The following is a 16,250-nucleotide window of genomic DNA, read 5'->3' as shown; positions in this document are numbered from 1 at the left end:
CTTATAAAAACACTTATAGTATTGTTTTTATTGTTAGCAATTCTGATTAAAAACTTTTGATTCTTTCAAGAAAAAAGATTTGTATCACATATTTAAATATGATTTGTTATGCACAATTTTTATTAGAATAATAATTTAAAAAATACAAAAGTTCCAGCCCCAAATTTGAAATAAAAAAGTAAAGTCAATTTAGTAAGAATGGTACCAAAATAAAAAAATTGGTGAAGTCAATTTCGTCAACAACAAAGTAAAGACAATTATATTAACATAATATAATATAAATTGATGATTGGCGAACCAACAAATTGACTCCAGGAACCCTAATAATTTATAATCATAATTTAAACATTAATTATTATTAATTTGAAATAAAAACAATATAATAAAAATATAATATTATAATGGTAAGAAAGCAATTTGTATTATTGTATGTACTTGTGCCATCTGTGTATTCATCCAATTTATATTTTACCCAAAGTGTGAATCTTAGATAACAGTTAGATATTTTATTATTTAAATTAATTGTTTATAAACGATTAGTAACAACAATTCTAATTTTAATATTTTGTTAAAAGTATATAAAATCATCTATAAATCTGTAATTAACAAATTGTACTTGTTGTTGGAACAAAATTATATAAAAAGAGTTTGTTAAACTTTGGTGTCAAAATTTTCATGCGGCATCCACGTTTTTGTTTCTAATAACATTTATTTAGTTATAATAAAATTATGTATTATTATGTATATAAAGATTTGATTTGATTTCTAGGATATTGAAAAAATAGCTTCAAATCTAGGAGAACATCCAGTGGTGAAATAACATCTCAGAACCAAATTTCAATCATCTGGACTGTATACTCTCGAATAACTTCTTAAGAAGCCAGTTGCAGTATATCATATCATTCGTATTCAATATTGGCAAAGGTTATATGTTTACAACATTTAACCTTACATTACAATAGCAAAAGTAAATACTGAAAAAAATGAAAGTAATTCTCAATATTTTTCAAGAGTCTCTTAAGATATCATATCATTCATATTCAATATTGACAAAGGTTTTATGGTTGCAGCATTTAATCACAATACCAAAAACTGCAAAAATGGAAGTAAATCTCAATATTTTCTAATAGTCTCACATACTCTTTGTAGTCACAAGAATATTAGTCATCAACATAGTAAGAATTGAAAAATATGAAGAAATACAAGATATCTATCCTTGTCGTCACAAGAATATTAGTCATCGATATAGTAAGAATTGAAAAATATTGATACATACAAATCTACCTTTGTAGTAACAAGAATATTAGTAATCGACTTGTAAGAACAGAAAAATATGGAAGATACTAAATATTATAGTTAGTATTAATCATGACTCAAATAATATCATGATACCTTAATTAACTAAACAAATATCTTTACTTTTACTATATAATAGACTTGGAACAAACGAAAAAAAATTGATCGAATTTGGAAAGTATCATTCATATTTCATGGATCATTATGGTGTGACAAATGATAGAAAGATTACAAGTTCTCACAATTTATCAATGTTAATTACAATGCAGAATTTGTTAAGAAAATGGAAGCATAAAACATGAATATCTAATTATTAAGTAAAGTTATCAAAGTCAAGATAGATTAGATAAGTAGATTGAAGAATGGATGAAGAAAGGACGTACTAAAATTTAATTTGAATAGTTATTATTGATTTAAACATTTTGACAAATCATTTCATCATTAGCATCACAATATTCAATGTTCATTTACTCAACTTTTCTTTGTTAATATTAACCCTTTCCACTAACGGCGGCAAAATTCATATAAATTTCGGAATTTGCGAGTGGAAAGGGTTAAATGCTTTATTACTAATTAAAAATATCATGATTGGGGCTAAAATCGACTAATATTTAATCGACTAATTAAAAGAAATAAATACAGTGTTTAATACTACGAGTGGATTTTTATATTGGAAACCACAAGTTGATCTCTTCCAGCGAATACCTTACTGAAAGGACCCATTATTCTGAAGAAAGCTATTATCAAACCAGTAAATCAAACATTATTCCTACTGCTCAACCCTAGACACCAGGAAAGGGTTGCTCGGACATTATTACCATATCGTATAAAGAATCTACTACAGTAACCACTAACCAGGACTGTGGATCTACCAACAATCGGACCTCCAACCCATACCTAAACCCTACCACCAACCACATTATATCATTTCAATATATATATTGAAATATGTGAGTTAGGTGTTGATATATATTTTGATAAAACGAAAGACTGAAAATATCAAAATTTAATACATATCATATGTTTGACTTCATTTTATTATATGATTATAAATATATACACAAAATATAAATATGTTGAATTCTAATGAACAGAGCTTACATCAAGAACTTTGATGTTCATTTAATATCTAAGCGTGTAAATTCCTGGTCTTAATTCGATGAGAAATGAAAATAAAACTGACAATAAAGTTAAAACGTAGAAAATAGTGTGAGTAACTACAATAACTAATCTAAAACACTCTTTAATGTCCTAATCAAACAAAATTTATCGTTTTTCGTAATAATATTCGCTAATAAAGAACATTTCACTGTGAAAGCAATTCTTTTATGGAGGTTATATGTGTTATTTTGACGTTTCATTTGCGAATGACAGTTTGGGTGTATTTTGGGTGTACACAGTGTCTTTTGTCTCTGAATGTTGGTAAGTCGTTTTTTTTTTTGGCGTCCGTTGGGTCATTTTTTTGGGTTTTAACGGCGTGTATTAATGTACTGAATGAACATTTTATTTTTTGTATATTTAATTATTAATTAAATATTTAAGCTATTATATATAAGTTTAAATATAAATATAATAATATGTATTATAAAGCGGTATTTGTGATTGATTGCTGAACATACAGGTAGTGTATAATACTTTGAGGTTATTCCACATGACTAACTTTTAATTATATTTATTTCATTCAGAAGAAACATTTAATTCTAAAAAAAGATACGCAAAGAAAATGTAAAGTTCAATTTTACTGTTTTCCCTTTCGGGTCTGCAATTATTATATGACTTAAGCCTAGGTTTGAACAATAGTTGATTCAAAAACACTGTCTGTCAAATATAAAGTATTTTGAAGAAGAAATTATCTTGGCGACATTGTTCAAAATAGACTTCTGTTAACTTAATGTAAGATTACATTCACGGACAAAACCATAATATGAATATATTATATTCTCGTGAACCATTTGTGTTGACAGTTGAGAATGATAATTATTTCGAACATGCATTCTTGTAAAATGTTACGAGAGCATAAATGCATTTGACTCACTAAAATCATACTCCATACTCCAACTGTCAACAACTAATGTTTTCATTTGTATTTCTAGTCAAATGAATTATAATATTTAACAATAGTTCATTTAAACTAACTATTTTTGTTAATGCTTATAGAACATACTCAGTGCACAAATATCTCAAAATGTCGGAAGCTGCTGATGATCCGATAATTAAAATTGAACCACAAGAATATCCAATCGAAGACATTAAACCAGAAATTGAGGAAGACCCTGAATCGTGTTCAGAGGATGACAAAACATGTCTAAACAGATTTATGAACTCTATAGTGAAAATAGAAGAAAATGTTGAACAGGAATTAATTCAGACTGCTCCTTATAAATGTGATAAGTGTCATAGAACATTTAGAAAGTTACATTATTTAGAACAGCATATGATAAATTATTGTCATAAGTGTCCAGATGCAAGTGCATTAGAAATACATATAAAATCTCATACAGGTGAAAAATATTTCACATGCACAAAGTGCAGTAAAGCATTTACTGAAAAATATCATTTAGATCAACACATTTGTGCTCGCGCCAGAGAACAAATTTCACATTTGAATGAATCTGGTAATCGAAAACAAAATATTCGCACTCATACAGCAAAGGGACCAGGTAAGCGTCCCCATATTTGCCAAATTTGTGACAAGACATTCAGACAATCGAGTAACTTGAATCAACATATGCTAATACACACTGGGGTACGTCCCCATATTTGCAAAATATGTGATAAGACATTCACAGAATCGCGTAACTTGAAACATCATATGCTCATTCACACTGGTGAACGGCCACATATTTGCAAAATATGTAAAAAAGCATTCACACTATCGCGTAACTTGAATCAACATATGCTAATACACACTGGGGTACGTCCCCATATTTGCAAAATATGTGATAAGACATTCACACATTCGAGTAACTTGAATCGACATATGCTAATACACACTGGGGTACGTCCCCATATTTGCAAAATATGTGATAAGACATTCAAAGAATCGCATAACTTGAAACATCATATGCTCATTCATACTGGTGAACGGCCACATATTTGCAAAATATGTAAAAAAGCATTCACACTATCGCATAACTTGAATCAACATATGCTAATTCACACTGGTGATCATCCCCATATTTGCAAAATATGTGATAAGACATTCACACAATCGCATAACTTGAAACATCATATGCTCATTCACACTGGTGAACGGCCACATATTTGCAAAATATGTAAAAAAGCATTCACACTATCGCATAACTTGAATCAACATATGCTAATTCACACTGGTGAACGGCCACATATTTGCAAAATATGTGATAAGACATTCACACATTTGGTTACCTTAAATAGACATATGCTCATTCACACTGGTGAACGTGCTTATAGTTGCCAAATTTGTGATAAAACATTCAGACACTTGTGTAACTTGAATAAACATATGCTTATCCACACCAGAGAATGCCCCTACAAATGTAAAGTTTGTGATAAGGAATTCAAACGTTCAGAAGCCCTGAAAAGGCACATGAATGCTCATACCAATGAGTAATTAGTATTTACAAAATTGGTAACAAAATTACATATGGCTGCTTATAGAAATTAATGTTAATTAGATATATGAATTAATTTATATATTTTATAAAATAAATAAACATTGTTATCAAGGGCTTTAGTAAATAGTTTATTAATAATGTTGTACATCCATTCCAGGTTTAATAAGATTTGCAATTGAGCCATAACTGTTAGTAGAATCTTCAGAAAAAGCCTAGTTTCTAACGTTTTTGATACGATTTAAAACGTATGTATTTTTCATTTATTATTATATAATACTTGTAATATGTATTACAAAAGTAGGTTTACGCCAATCAACTCTCTTTGCATATATTTTTAACTGATTCTTCAAAATTTGTATAAAAATAGTATAAGTAGGGGAATCAGAGTATTATATTATGCATAAACATTGTCCGATATGCTCTAATTTTTTTGCCATACTAATTTTACACAGATTATTTAATTAAAATATAAATAATCAACAAATTGAGCAAATCCCACCGAATGAAATCTTATACAAGATTTTAGATTATTCAGAAGAATGGTGAATAATAATAATACATAGCATTTATTTTCGACGTTTCGACGCTGTATGTGTGTCATCACTCAACATATTTAGCAATATCTAAAAACGTTTTTTACAGTTTTTGATATTCTTATTGAATTCTTATTAGAATTTAATGAGATTCTTATTACTTATTATACTTGTTTATCTATGCTTATTACATTCTTATTGGGTTCTTGTCAAAATAATATTATTATTAGATAAAAAAATTACATGAGGTATAATGAGGAAGCGAATGGTTTGAAAAATTGTGCATTCACGCAAACATGGACACACAAATATACACACATATATATACACACACATACAAACATGCACACACATACATACACACAGATTTCATTATATATATATATATATATATATATATATATATATATATAATTTAATATCTAGTATTTTAAGTAAAAATAATACATAATTATCATTATGTTCTTTATATTTATACATTATTAATATACAACAACAAATGTATATACAAATTACTAACTAATCTTAAACACAAATATATTATACATATTTTACATTTAACACTATACACAACAGCCCACAAATTTGGTATCCAAATCCTCGAATAAAATATAGTAAAATTCTTCCTGGTAGTTACTAAATGATTTCATTTAATATTTCATCTATTTCTATATTGTGATAGATTATTTCACGAATTCTCATGTAGAAATCTTCTTTTGTGATTTCTTGTTTCAGTATTGTACTACATTTTTAATGTGCTTGTTTAACACTAATCGTGAGTGCAATAATAAATATCAGAAATTCTGTTCAATATTTTTCTAAATTCACTAATCACATAAAGTGTTTCAATACGCTGCAATAATATTATTCAGAATGATAGTCCTCTTTGTATTTTAAGGGCGAGGTTGTTATATTTGTTTAATGAATGTTATATATATATATATATATATATATATATATATATATAAATTATATAATTCAATTACCAATTACCAATTATCAATTACCTCTATTATTCCCTGGTCTGAGCCTGCCACAATCTGTAATACAATCCACTTTCATTAGCCAGCAATTTATCATGATTTCCAATTTCTGCAACTTTGCCATTTTGCAAAACTATTATAACATCACTCGTCATGATTGTGCAAAGTCTGTGGGCTATTGAAAGGCTGGTGCGGCCCTGACTCGCTTTTGAAAGGGCCTCCAAGATATTCTAATAAGAGAAGATGATAATAGATAAATATATAATATTTATTTAAAAGATAAAATAGATATTTTACATTTTCTGTGATACAATCCAACGATGAAGTGGCTTCATCAAAAATCATTATGGGTGAATTTTTTAAGATAGCCCTGGCAATTGCAACCCTTTGTTTTTCGCCTCCTGATAATTTCATGCCACGTTCTCCCACCTGCAAACATAAATAATAATATGATTATTCATGTAATTATAAATAATTTAATTATATATTACCTGTGTGTCATATCCATCAGGCCACTGTTCAATTGTGTCGTGAAGTTCAGCCAATTTGCTGACTCTTAGCAATTCTTGCTCATTACTCGATAAATCACCATAGAGTAGATTGTGACGCATTGTGTCATGGAATAAAACTGTTTCCTGGAGAAAAATTAAATGGAATAATCAGTAAATTAAAATAATTATTTAAATTTTACCTATTATTCAAAAATATATTACTAAATTTTGATAAATTCAGTGATATATTAACATTTTTCATGGGTCTGTTATTACCTGTGGTACAACAGCAATATTCTGCCTAACACTGGTCACATCAAAACTCCTAATATCTTTGCCATCAATGAGAATCTGTCCCGATTGGGGATCAAAAAATCTGTACAAAAGTCTAACTATCGTAGACTTACTAAAACAACAACACTTATTACACATTTATCACCAAAAAGTACCAGTATTAACACCTTACCCACAACCTGATCCTCCAACAATGGCATAACGTCCTCCAGCAGGAATTGTAAAACTGACATCCTTCAAAATCCAGTTCCCGTCATCAATTAAATCTTCTTTGAAACTTTTGTTAATACCATCCTGGTCTTTAGATTGTCCGTCCATTTTATATTTTTCTTGATATTTAGGTTGTTTAGTTATGTTATCTGTGTATCTAAAATACACATTTCTGAACTCAATCGAGGATGTGGAGCGATCTATTACCAAATTGGGCATGTTGATATCAGACTATAAAAATAACTGAATATGAATAAATATATTCGGAATGATTGTTTTAATAGTTTTGTAAAATTACTTTTATTTTGCACCCATGGCCCATTAGTCTAAACATTGATTGCATATCGATAAGAGCTTGTCTGACCTCACGGTAGACGGATCCTAAAAATCCCAAAGGTATTGATAGTTGGAAAACCAATCCGTTGACTAGGACCAAGTCTCCGACAGTCATGTTGCCTGAAAATAATATACACCTAGTTAAATAATCGACATAAAAAATAAAAATCTAAAATTTATTTATTTATATTTATATATTTATATTTATATTTATATTTATATTTATTTATATTAGATTCATATATTTAGATTGATATTATATTGGAATTTATAGGGAAGGGAGTAGTTATAGGGAGAGGGATATATTCATATATTTATATGATATTTAGAGATTTATATTATAGATTTAATTTATTATTTTTATATTATATTTATATTTATATTTATATTTATATTTATTATATTTATATATTTATATTTATATTTATTATATATATATATATATATATATTAGGGTGGTCCTTAAAATGATCATTTTCGAATTTACTTACTTCGAAAGTTTTAGCTCTTAATATTAACGTTTAGATAGAGCGCAATTCAATCAAAGTTTTGTATGGAAATAGCATGGAAAAATTTTCAACAATTTTAAAAATGTTTTTCAGACGCAATTTAGCGAACAAATGAATGAATAAAACTCATTCATTTGTCGCTAAGTTATACCCAAAACATTTTTTTTTTATTTCCAAAAATTTTTCCATGCTCTTCCCATACAAACTTTGATTGAATTGCGCTCTATCTAAACGTTAATATTAGGAGCTAAAACTTTCAGAGAATTGTTTTTTATCAATTTGGAACCATTTGAGCCCCTGGGAGCAAGGAAATTCGAAAATGACCATTTTAAGAACCACCCTAATATATATATATATATATATATATATATTTATATATTTATATATTTATATTTATATTTTTCTTGTTTATTTAAAATTTTAAGCCTTTGCTTTCTGCTAAAACCTAATCAACAATTCATCATATTCTCAATTATTAAATAAATAATATTTACCTTTAATGATTTCTTGTCCAGCCAAAAGCATAATGGAGCTCAAAGCAATACTAAAAATAGCACTTTGTCCAAAATTCAACAAGGCCAAGCTCTCGCTCGTGTTCAAATTAGCCTTTTCATACTTCTCCAGCAATTTATTATATCTTTTAATTTCATAAGGCTCATTGCAAAAATATTTAACAGTTTCGTAATTTATCAATGAGTCTATGGCTTTATTTGAAGCTTCGTTTTCAGCCTAAAAAAGAAATAATTACTACTGTTTTCCACTAATAATTAATAACAGTAATTAGATTTAACCTGGTTCATCTGCACTCTGAATTTCGTACGCCACTGGGTTATTAATAATGTGTAAATCGTGTAAGCAAATACACCACCCATGGAAATGCCAGCAAATGCTAAGCCACACTAGAAAAAAAACGTATAATATAAAAGAAAATAAATGTTAAAATTATACAACAAAAATATATTGACAATTGACATTCATGTTAAATAATATGACAAACCTTATATCCCAAAATACTTGATACAAGAAGCAATTCAAAGAATGTCGGCACAATATTGAAGACCATGGCTGTTAGAACAAAATTGATGCCACGTGAACCTCTATCAATTATCTAAATTAAACATTTAGTGTCACAATATATATATATATATATATATATATATATATATATATATATATGTATATATATAAACCTTTATCTGTCTATTACCTTGCTTAAAGCGCCAGTTTGCTTATTAAGATGAAAAGACAAATCCAAATTGTGCAAGTGTGAAAAAACATTTGTAGCAATTTTTCTTATAGAATGCTGAGCGACTCTAGCAAATATAGCATTTCTCAATTCATTACAACCTGCAGCACCTATTCTCGCAGCACCATCTAAAAAAAAAAAACATGATGATAAATGTGTACCTATTAAATTATTTGCTAAAATACTCACAGCCAAGTAATATAGCACTGGTGACTGCAAAAGCAGTTTCTGGCACCGATGAGCTAGCATTAAGAGTAATGAAGTTCAAATTATCTATACCAGCTTTAAAAACAAATGGTACACACACGTTTAGTAGTTTGGAAGCAGCCAGAAGTCCTAAAGATATTTTAACTCGTTTTCGAATATAAAAATCATCCTACAGATAAAGTATTTGTTGAATTACAATTTACTATGTATGTTAATATGTAGTTTACCTTTGGCCATATGTGTTTAAACATTTCACTCAACATTTGTCGAGATGAAATATGAGTTTCTTCTTCATCATCACATATAGAACCTTTTTTATTAATGCTGGGTGTCGGCAGGCTTGAAGATACACCGGGATGAAAGCAGTTTCTATATTGTTGACCTGTACACAAAAGGAATATACATGTATAATCAAATTTTTTGGCTTAATTATGAGACAAAGGTCTCTAACCTGTGGTAAATTTAAGTTGTTTTGATTTGCGGGACAGCATTTTAACAAGAATGTTGTTTCCAAATTTAGTTGCACCTTTTCCATCTTTGGAAAATGAGAAGTCTTTTTGTTTCGAATTTATACTTGTAGAATAGAACTGAAAGGAATAAATGATAATACAACATATATTTATGTAGGAACAGTTTAACTATAAAATAACTTGTTATAATTAACTTAAATTCCTTGTTGATGCGTTTAAAAGGTTTTAATTTGGGCAATATATTTCATTTTTAAAATATCCTGATATTGACTGATAAAATTGACATATCAAAATGTAAAAATTATATTGCGCAATTGTGAATACAAACCCAAGTTATTAAAAACTTTAAATCAATGATTTGCATATATAAATAAATCAAAATATATGTTATTTAATCAAATGTTTAATGAGTATGAAAAATTCTAACCTTAAAAATCCTCTGTCTAACTTTTATCAATCTATTTGCATTTAACAGGTATATATCCATTTTTTATATATTTTTAACAGATAAAATTATATTACAAATATATTTTACAAATCTAATTCAATTCAGCATCAAATAAATTAATTAAATATTAATTAACGTCACTTTGACGTGCAAAAAGTGACGTTTGCGAAGAGCCATGCTTTCATCAGTTGCCAAAAACGTTTGAAGGATTTTAATTGCATAATGATAAAAGATAAATGATAAATTTAATAGAAATAATGAAAAAAATATGAAAGAACCTTGATGTATTTGTTTAATAGATACGGTGTGACTATATAGTAATAAATCTTTTATTTTTTATATGAAATGTAGCAAAACTTTATAACAAAATGTAGCTAAATTTAGAAACGATTGTGTAATGTACATACATATATAAACATATAAATTAAATACATATATACACTTCTATATATATCTATCTATGTACATATATACACATTTGTAAAAATTTTTGAAATTTCCCGCCATAAATATTTGCTCAACTCACAACTGTCAACTTCACAATGACAGATGACAGATGGTCGCCATATTGTTTTTGAAATATGTTTTAGTTTGAGATTGAAGATTAGACAATATACATCATATAATTGTTTTTCTAAAGGAACCCTAGACATAATAATAATAGGAAAAAGGAAGGAACAACAATGAATTAAACATACGGAGAACCTGACGTAAGCTAAACTGTTGTTATCATCATATACGTGGATCATTCAACTAGTACTTAACCTACAAATGAAAGTGGTAATTTATTATTCAACATAATCTTCTTTAAGCTAGGTACATTTGACCCAACTTTCTCAATCCGTCAAAAAAAAATACATTTTTACTAACGATGCAAAATAGGCCAGAAGTTGTGGTTGAATGACTCTCATATGTATGTATTTTATTAACGTGTATTCCATTTCAGCGTTGAAGGCAAAGTACAAACTTTGTGATTATATTGTTGTATTTGTGATTGTATGTTTTCCTTTCAAAATGTATTAATACAAAACATTAATTTAATATAATATATTTATTAAAGAGTATAAAAATATTTCTATATATAAACTTTATAACATGAAGCAACAATATTAAATATAATTAAAATTTTCATATATAATTTATATAAATAAATTAACAATATAATACCAAACCCTGTCATATAAATTAAGTAACTAAAAATAATCCACACGCACACACACACACAAATTCATACAAGCAAATACTGCTAAGAGATTCTATTGTCATTTTTACTGGAAGCTTTTGATTACTATTTTATCATTTACAAATCTTCCATGGCTCCTAGAATGTTATTCAAAGCACATGTGGCATCATTTTTGGGCAAAAGTTCTAGCAAGACTCTCTTGGCTCGGTCAGCATGTCTTTTTTGTAAATGGCGAGTTAAAGCTACTCCTACACCACAGCGGGCTACCTCTTCACGAATCTAAAAGAAAATATAGTATAGGGGTTGTTGATGGTGTAAATTTGGCTGTTTTGGAATACAAACTTGTTGGTAGTCGATGTTTTCAACATTATCCAAGCCTTTGGTGATTTCTCTGTCGTATAATTCTGGATGTAAACATAAGTGGAATAGTATAGGAGCACTCACTAAAGAGAATCTTTGTGTTGAAGGCCATTTCGTTGACTGTAAGTAATAATATGTTAACAAACAGTATAAAATAGTTTGTAATTTTGTTATTTAAGTACTTGAAACGGTTCCAAATCTATACAAGCTTGCCACGCCAGGGCTAAATGTCTTCCAAATAAATATGCATGTCTTTGCATTTCAGGAGGATGTCCGGCAAGTTTAAGTGCTCCTTGACAACTTTTACCTAACAAGCTTCCTAAAAAATAATATAATAATATAAGTTTTTTACAATAAAGCTGGAAAAGATGACTGAGGCAAACTTACACCAAATATATTTTCAATTGTGTTTTAGAGTATACAAAAATACAAAATTGTTACCTGCAGATAATATATGTCTCAACTCCCATTCGCTTGCAGGATTATCAAAAGCATTTTCTAAAGTTATAGATTTCAAATTATCTTCTTCATCGCTACAGGTATTTTTTTCATTTTCAAAAGTCTCAAAAATTTCTGTGATATTTGCTAAAACCAGTTAACAACAATTATAAGAATTGATATTAAAATATTATTAGATCAATTTATAATTCTTTTACCTTCAGAATCTTTGTCAGAATAATTTAATTTCAACTTGTTTGCCGAAAACTTAGAACTCAATTGACTTTTGGGTCTGAAAGGTAAGGGAATATTTTGCTGGTCTCTGATGCCAATAAATTCAGATTCGGACAAGTCTCTCAATGCTGATGATATAAGCTCAACAATTTCTTGATTTCTTTAAAAGAAAAACTCCTAGATTATAATTATAATTGAGTAAATTTTGTTAATAAATTTACCTTAAATTTGCTAATTCCACACAACTGTTTCCCAATAAATAATCCCCACTCAATAGAGCAATTTTGTTTCCAAAAGTCATATCATTTAAATTTTCTGCAAATAAATATCTTTATAAATATATACTTACTAAAACAATTAATATTTATTATCTTACCACCATTAGTTTTATCATCAGCTGTAATTTCATTTGAATTAACATTGTTATAAAACTTATCACCTTCAGTTTTTAAATTTACAAGTCCTTGATGAACTAAATGGCTAGTTCTAATCATTTCTGTAACCTTAACAAAACGATGAATATAAAATCATTTATTTGATATATAATAATTAATATTAACCTCAGCTAAAGCTCGTTGACTGTGCAAGACTCCTGCAGCTTTATCTTGTTCCATATCATCGAATTTCTCCACTTGTCCGGCTGCTTTTGAAACAAGCAAAACAATAAGACCCCATGTTTGCATTGTAGTAGATTTACCATTGTAGAGCAAACTCCTAAAAGCAAATATACACACATATACACACACACATATATATATATATATATATATATATATATTTATTTATAATATATATGTGTCTTTTATTACTTGGCAGTTTTTAGCAAAGGATGGTTGCTTCCCACCAATTTTCTCAGATGCAAAGCGACATTAGCAATTTCATCACTCAATAACCAGCGTAGACTTAAAAATGATGTAGGATAGCCTACAACTTTTTCAGCTTCACTAACTGCTCGAGACCAATCTGGTTTGTTTTTAGATTGGGATTTATCAAGGGCACTTGTAGATATACCACGAGATTTATGTGGTAATGAATTAGACTTGAAAGATTGTAGTAAGTATGTTGAATTTAAGATTTGTCTGGTGGAATTGTTTTCTGGAAAAATTATAGTTTGTTAGCAATTGCACAACGTCGTGGAGTGTAATTATGCAGTAATAAGAACAAATTCAGTTCAAAAACTGGTATTTATAAATATTAATTAACAATTTTTTTACCTGTAAGACTTTTGTATTTTCTAACCTCATTTTTATTTAAAATTCTATTATTATATTTTCCTAACACAGAGCTTGTACAAAGACACTTCGAATTATTATAACAATTATAAATTATATTATTATATACACTATAATTAATATAGTTAAAAGGCTTAAATTTCATAACACTTGCAACTTTCAAAGCATACATCTTGAGCTGTCAAACTGCTGTCAAAGATTGTGCAAAAATATTCTTAAAAATCTAAAATTATTAATTAAACAAACATGAAGAGCTTTAAAACTTTAAATTTTATTTTTTATTTAAATCACTTTAATAATTTTAGGGTCAATTATAATGATGCTTTGTCACACTATTTACTGCAGACTCCAATAGTTAAAGTTAATTATTATTATAAAATAGATTAATTATTATAAAATTTCATTTATTAGCAATATTTAAACAAAGAAGACTGTAGAATCAAGTGAAACTGACTTTTAACCTACTTTCTTTATTGTAAAATAGAGATTGCACATTTCAACTTTCACTAAATTGATGATGTCTTTAAGAGGGGCTAGGTAAGAGATTCCAAGGTCTTTGAGACCTCAATTTAATAAGAATAATCATGCAATTTAATTTAATTGTATGGGGTAATTGACAATAACAAAAATATATACTCATGTCTGTGTATATGCAAATTTTATGTTTTAAGTCATGTAAGTGCTAATGAATTTTGCAGTAAATATTTGCTTAAAATATTTGAATGGTGTCTGTAGATGTTATAATCAAAACAAATATATTTATGTATATATATATGTACTTATATATGTATGATTTAGCTTTTATTCTTTTTACAAACAATCATTCGTAATATAAAAAAGATCAAAACACGAATTCAAATAATGCAACTATCCCGCCAAAAATGTTTTGACAGTTAATTATGTTGGCATTACTGTTTTACTGTCAACAGTTGCATGAAGATGGTTCGTTGAAATTTAATAATTATTTTTTTTTAGCAATTTATTTACAATGGAATGTCCAGTTTGTAATAAAGAAGTCGCAGAAAATATAGAAATTCACGTTGAAAAATGTATTTTTTTACACACTCAGGAGGAACCTACAATGAATGACAAAAATAAAAGAAGAAGTCATACTTTAGAAGCGCCTGAAAAGCGGTTCAAAGAAAATGATGGTACAAGTACAAGCAGAAAATCTCCTGTTTTTGATAACAAACGTAAGGTAAAGGATACAAATAATGGGGTACAAGGCACTAACTTCTTCAAAACAAATAAAGTCATTCAGCTGAGTGATGATGATGACGATGATGATGATGAAGATACACAACCGGTAATGAATTCTACTAACAAACTGTATTCTATTAGGTATGATTATGGCTCACAGAGTTTTGTGTTATTAGGTAGAGCCAGAAATCAAGGAGATCAATAAAAATAAGCTTCCAGAATACGATTTAACAAAACCTCTAGCTGAAATTATGCGTCCAGACTGTATAGACCAATACATAGGACAACAACATGTCCTGGGAAGCGGTATGGTTTTAAGAACATTGCTTGAAAAGACCGAGATACCTAGTATGATACTCTGGGGACCTCCAGGCTGTGGAAAAGTATAAACATCAAAATACTAACTTAGTGTCTACTATTCTCGTTATTGTTCTTTTATTCCAGACTACTTTAGCACATATAATTGCTAGCAAGTGCAAACAATCTCAATCAGTTCGATTTGTGAAATTATCTGCAACAATGGCTGGTGTGAATGATGTTAAAAAGATAATAGAAGTTGCAAAAAACGAACAGAAGTTCAAAAGACGTACTATATTGTTCATGGATGAAATTCACAGATTTAACAAGCTTCAACAAGATACGTTTCTTCCTCACGTAGAGTCAGGTGTTATAACTTTGATAGGTGCTACAACAGAAAACCCATCTTTCAGTCTTAACAACGCTTTGCTAAGCAGATGTCGTGTTATTGTTTTACAAAAGTTAGAAGTTGATAACTTAATGCAAATATTAACAAGGGCTCTGGGAGCATATAAAGCTGTGATAATTGAAAATTCTAAAGATGTTAATTCAAATGCTAAGTATGTGCCAAAACAAAGCAATTGTGTAAATAAATACCTTATAATATTTATAGTCTTCTAGTTGAAAGAGCTTCCATAAAATGGTTGGCAGAAATGTGTGATGGAGATGCTCGAATAGCTTTAAATA

The 16,250-nt window shown here is 28.3% G+C and overlaps 4 protein-coding genes across 5 annotated transcripts in view; 2 read left to right on the top strand and 2 right to left on the bottom strand.

Annotated features, from left to right (window-relative positions):
- Positions 1-2,786: 2,786 nt before the first annotated feature.
- Positions 2,787-4,920, top strand: LOC113373132 (zinc finger protein 501-like). Its single transcript, XM_026613446.1, has 2 exons — positions 2,787-2,917; positions 3,454-4,920. The coding sequence occupies exon 2, from the start codon at positions 3,482-3,484 to the stop codon at positions 4,886-4,888; it is 1,407 nt and encodes a 468-aa protein (XP_026469231.1). The 5' UTR covers positions 2,787-2,917; positions 3,454-3,481; the 3' UTR covers positions 4,889-4,920.
- Positions 4,921-6,008: 1,088 nt separating this feature from the next.
- Positions 6,009-10,721, bottom strand: LOC113374083 (ATP-binding cassette sub-family B member 7, mitochondrial-like). 2 transcript variants are annotated; one of them, XM_026614339.1, is made up of 16 exons: positions 10,599-10,721; positions 10,153-10,288; positions 9,929-10,083; positions 9,684-9,870; positions 9,456-9,622; positions 9,246-9,356; positions 9,040-9,147; positions 8,743-8,977; positions 7,702-7,859; positions 7,558-7,634; positions 7,366-7,452; positions 7,176-7,305; positions 6,900-7,043; positions 6,706-6,837; positions 6,433-6,638; positions 6,009-6,278 (listed from the first exon to the last, which is right to left on the bottom strand). In XM_026614339.1, exons 1-15 carry the CDS (start codon positions 10,656-10,658, stop codon positions 6,438-6,440), a joined length of 2,088 nt encoding a protein of 695 aa, XP_026470124.1. In that variant the 5' UTR covers positions 10,659-10,721; the 3' UTR covers positions 6,009-6,278; positions 6,433-6,437. The 2 variants fall into 2 exon arrangements, with proteins under 2 accessions (XP_026470124.1, XP_026470123.1); XM_026614338.1 differs by having other exon boundaries at positions 7,366-7,634.
- Positions 10,722-11,796: 1,075 nt separating this feature from the next.
- On the bottom strand, positions 11,797-14,238 carry LOC113372701 (decaprenyl-diphosphate synthase subunit 2-like). Its single transcript, XM_026613051.1, has 11 exons — positions 14,176-14,238; positions 14,049-14,133; positions 13,644-13,929; positions 13,395-13,548; positions 13,211-13,337; positions 13,056-13,149; positions 12,819-12,994; positions 12,604-12,747; positions 12,345-12,481; positions 12,145-12,282; positions 11,797-12,081 (listed from the first exon to the last, which is right to left on the bottom strand). The coding sequence occupies exons 1-11, from the start codon at positions 14,236-14,238 to the stop codon at positions 11,920-11,922; spliced, it is 1,566 nt and encodes a 521-aa protein (XP_026468836.1). The 3' UTR covers positions 11,797-11,919.
- An 811-nt stretch (positions 14,239-15,049) lies between these two features.
- The window catches only part of LOC113372278 (ATPase WRNIP1-like), a 75,364-nt gene continuing 74,163 nt past the window's right edge, over positions 15,050-16,250 (top strand). Inside the window, exons 1-4 of the mRNA XM_026612605.1 lie at positions 15,050-15,372; positions 15,443-15,649; positions 15,711-16,123; positions 16,177-16,250. Coding sequence (XP_026468390.1) covers positions 15,055-15,372; positions 15,443-15,649; positions 15,711-16,123; positions 16,177-16,250 — 1,012 coding nt within the window. The 5' untranslated portion in view covers positions 15,050-15,054. The remainder of the gene's footprint in view (positions 15,373-15,442; positions 15,650-15,710; positions 16,124-16,176) is intronic.

The sequence above is a fragment of the Ctenocephalides felis genome, unplaced genomic scaffold (assembly GCF_003426905.1).
Source record: "Ctenocephalides felis isolate EL2017-DRISC unplaced genomic scaffold, ASM342690v1 CF-g0.4_SCAFFOLD_01604, whole genome shotgun sequence".
Taxonomy (NCBI): Eukaryota; Metazoa; Arthropoda; class Insecta; order Siphonaptera; family Pulicidae; genus Ctenocephalides; species Ctenocephalides felis.
Note: the sequence above shows the minus strand (reverse complement) of the source record. Positions and strands in the feature narration are given on the sequence as shown.

Coding starts and splice junctions, on each gene's coding strand:
- LOC113373132 (XM_026613446.1), top strand. CDS start 3,482: ATGTCGGAAGCTGCTGATGATCCGATAATTAAAATTGAACCACAAGAA.
- LOC113374083 (XM_026614338.1), bottom strand. CDS start 10,658: ATGGATATATACCTGTTAAATGCAAATAGATTGATAAAAGTTAGACAG. Junction 7,635..7,701: donor GCCATGGGTGCAAAATAAAA/GTAATTTTACAA, acceptor TTATTTTTATAG/TCTGATATCAACATGCCCAA. Junction 7,044..7,175: donor ATATTGCTGTTGTACCACAG/GTAATAACAGAC, acceptor ATTTTTCTCCAG/GAAACAGTTTTATTCCATGA.
- LOC113372701 (XM_026613051.1), bottom strand. CDS start 14,238: ATGTATGCTTTGAAAGTTGCAAGTGTTATGAAATTTAAGCCTTTTAAC. Junction 13,338..13,394: donor GTCAACGAGCTTTAGCTGAG/GTTAATATTAAT, acceptor CGTTTTGTTAAG/GTTACAGAAATGATTAGAAC. Junction 12,482..12,603: donor GAGACATATATTATCTGCAG/GTAACAATTTTG, acceptor ATTATTTTTTAG/GAAGCTTGTTAGGTAAAAGT.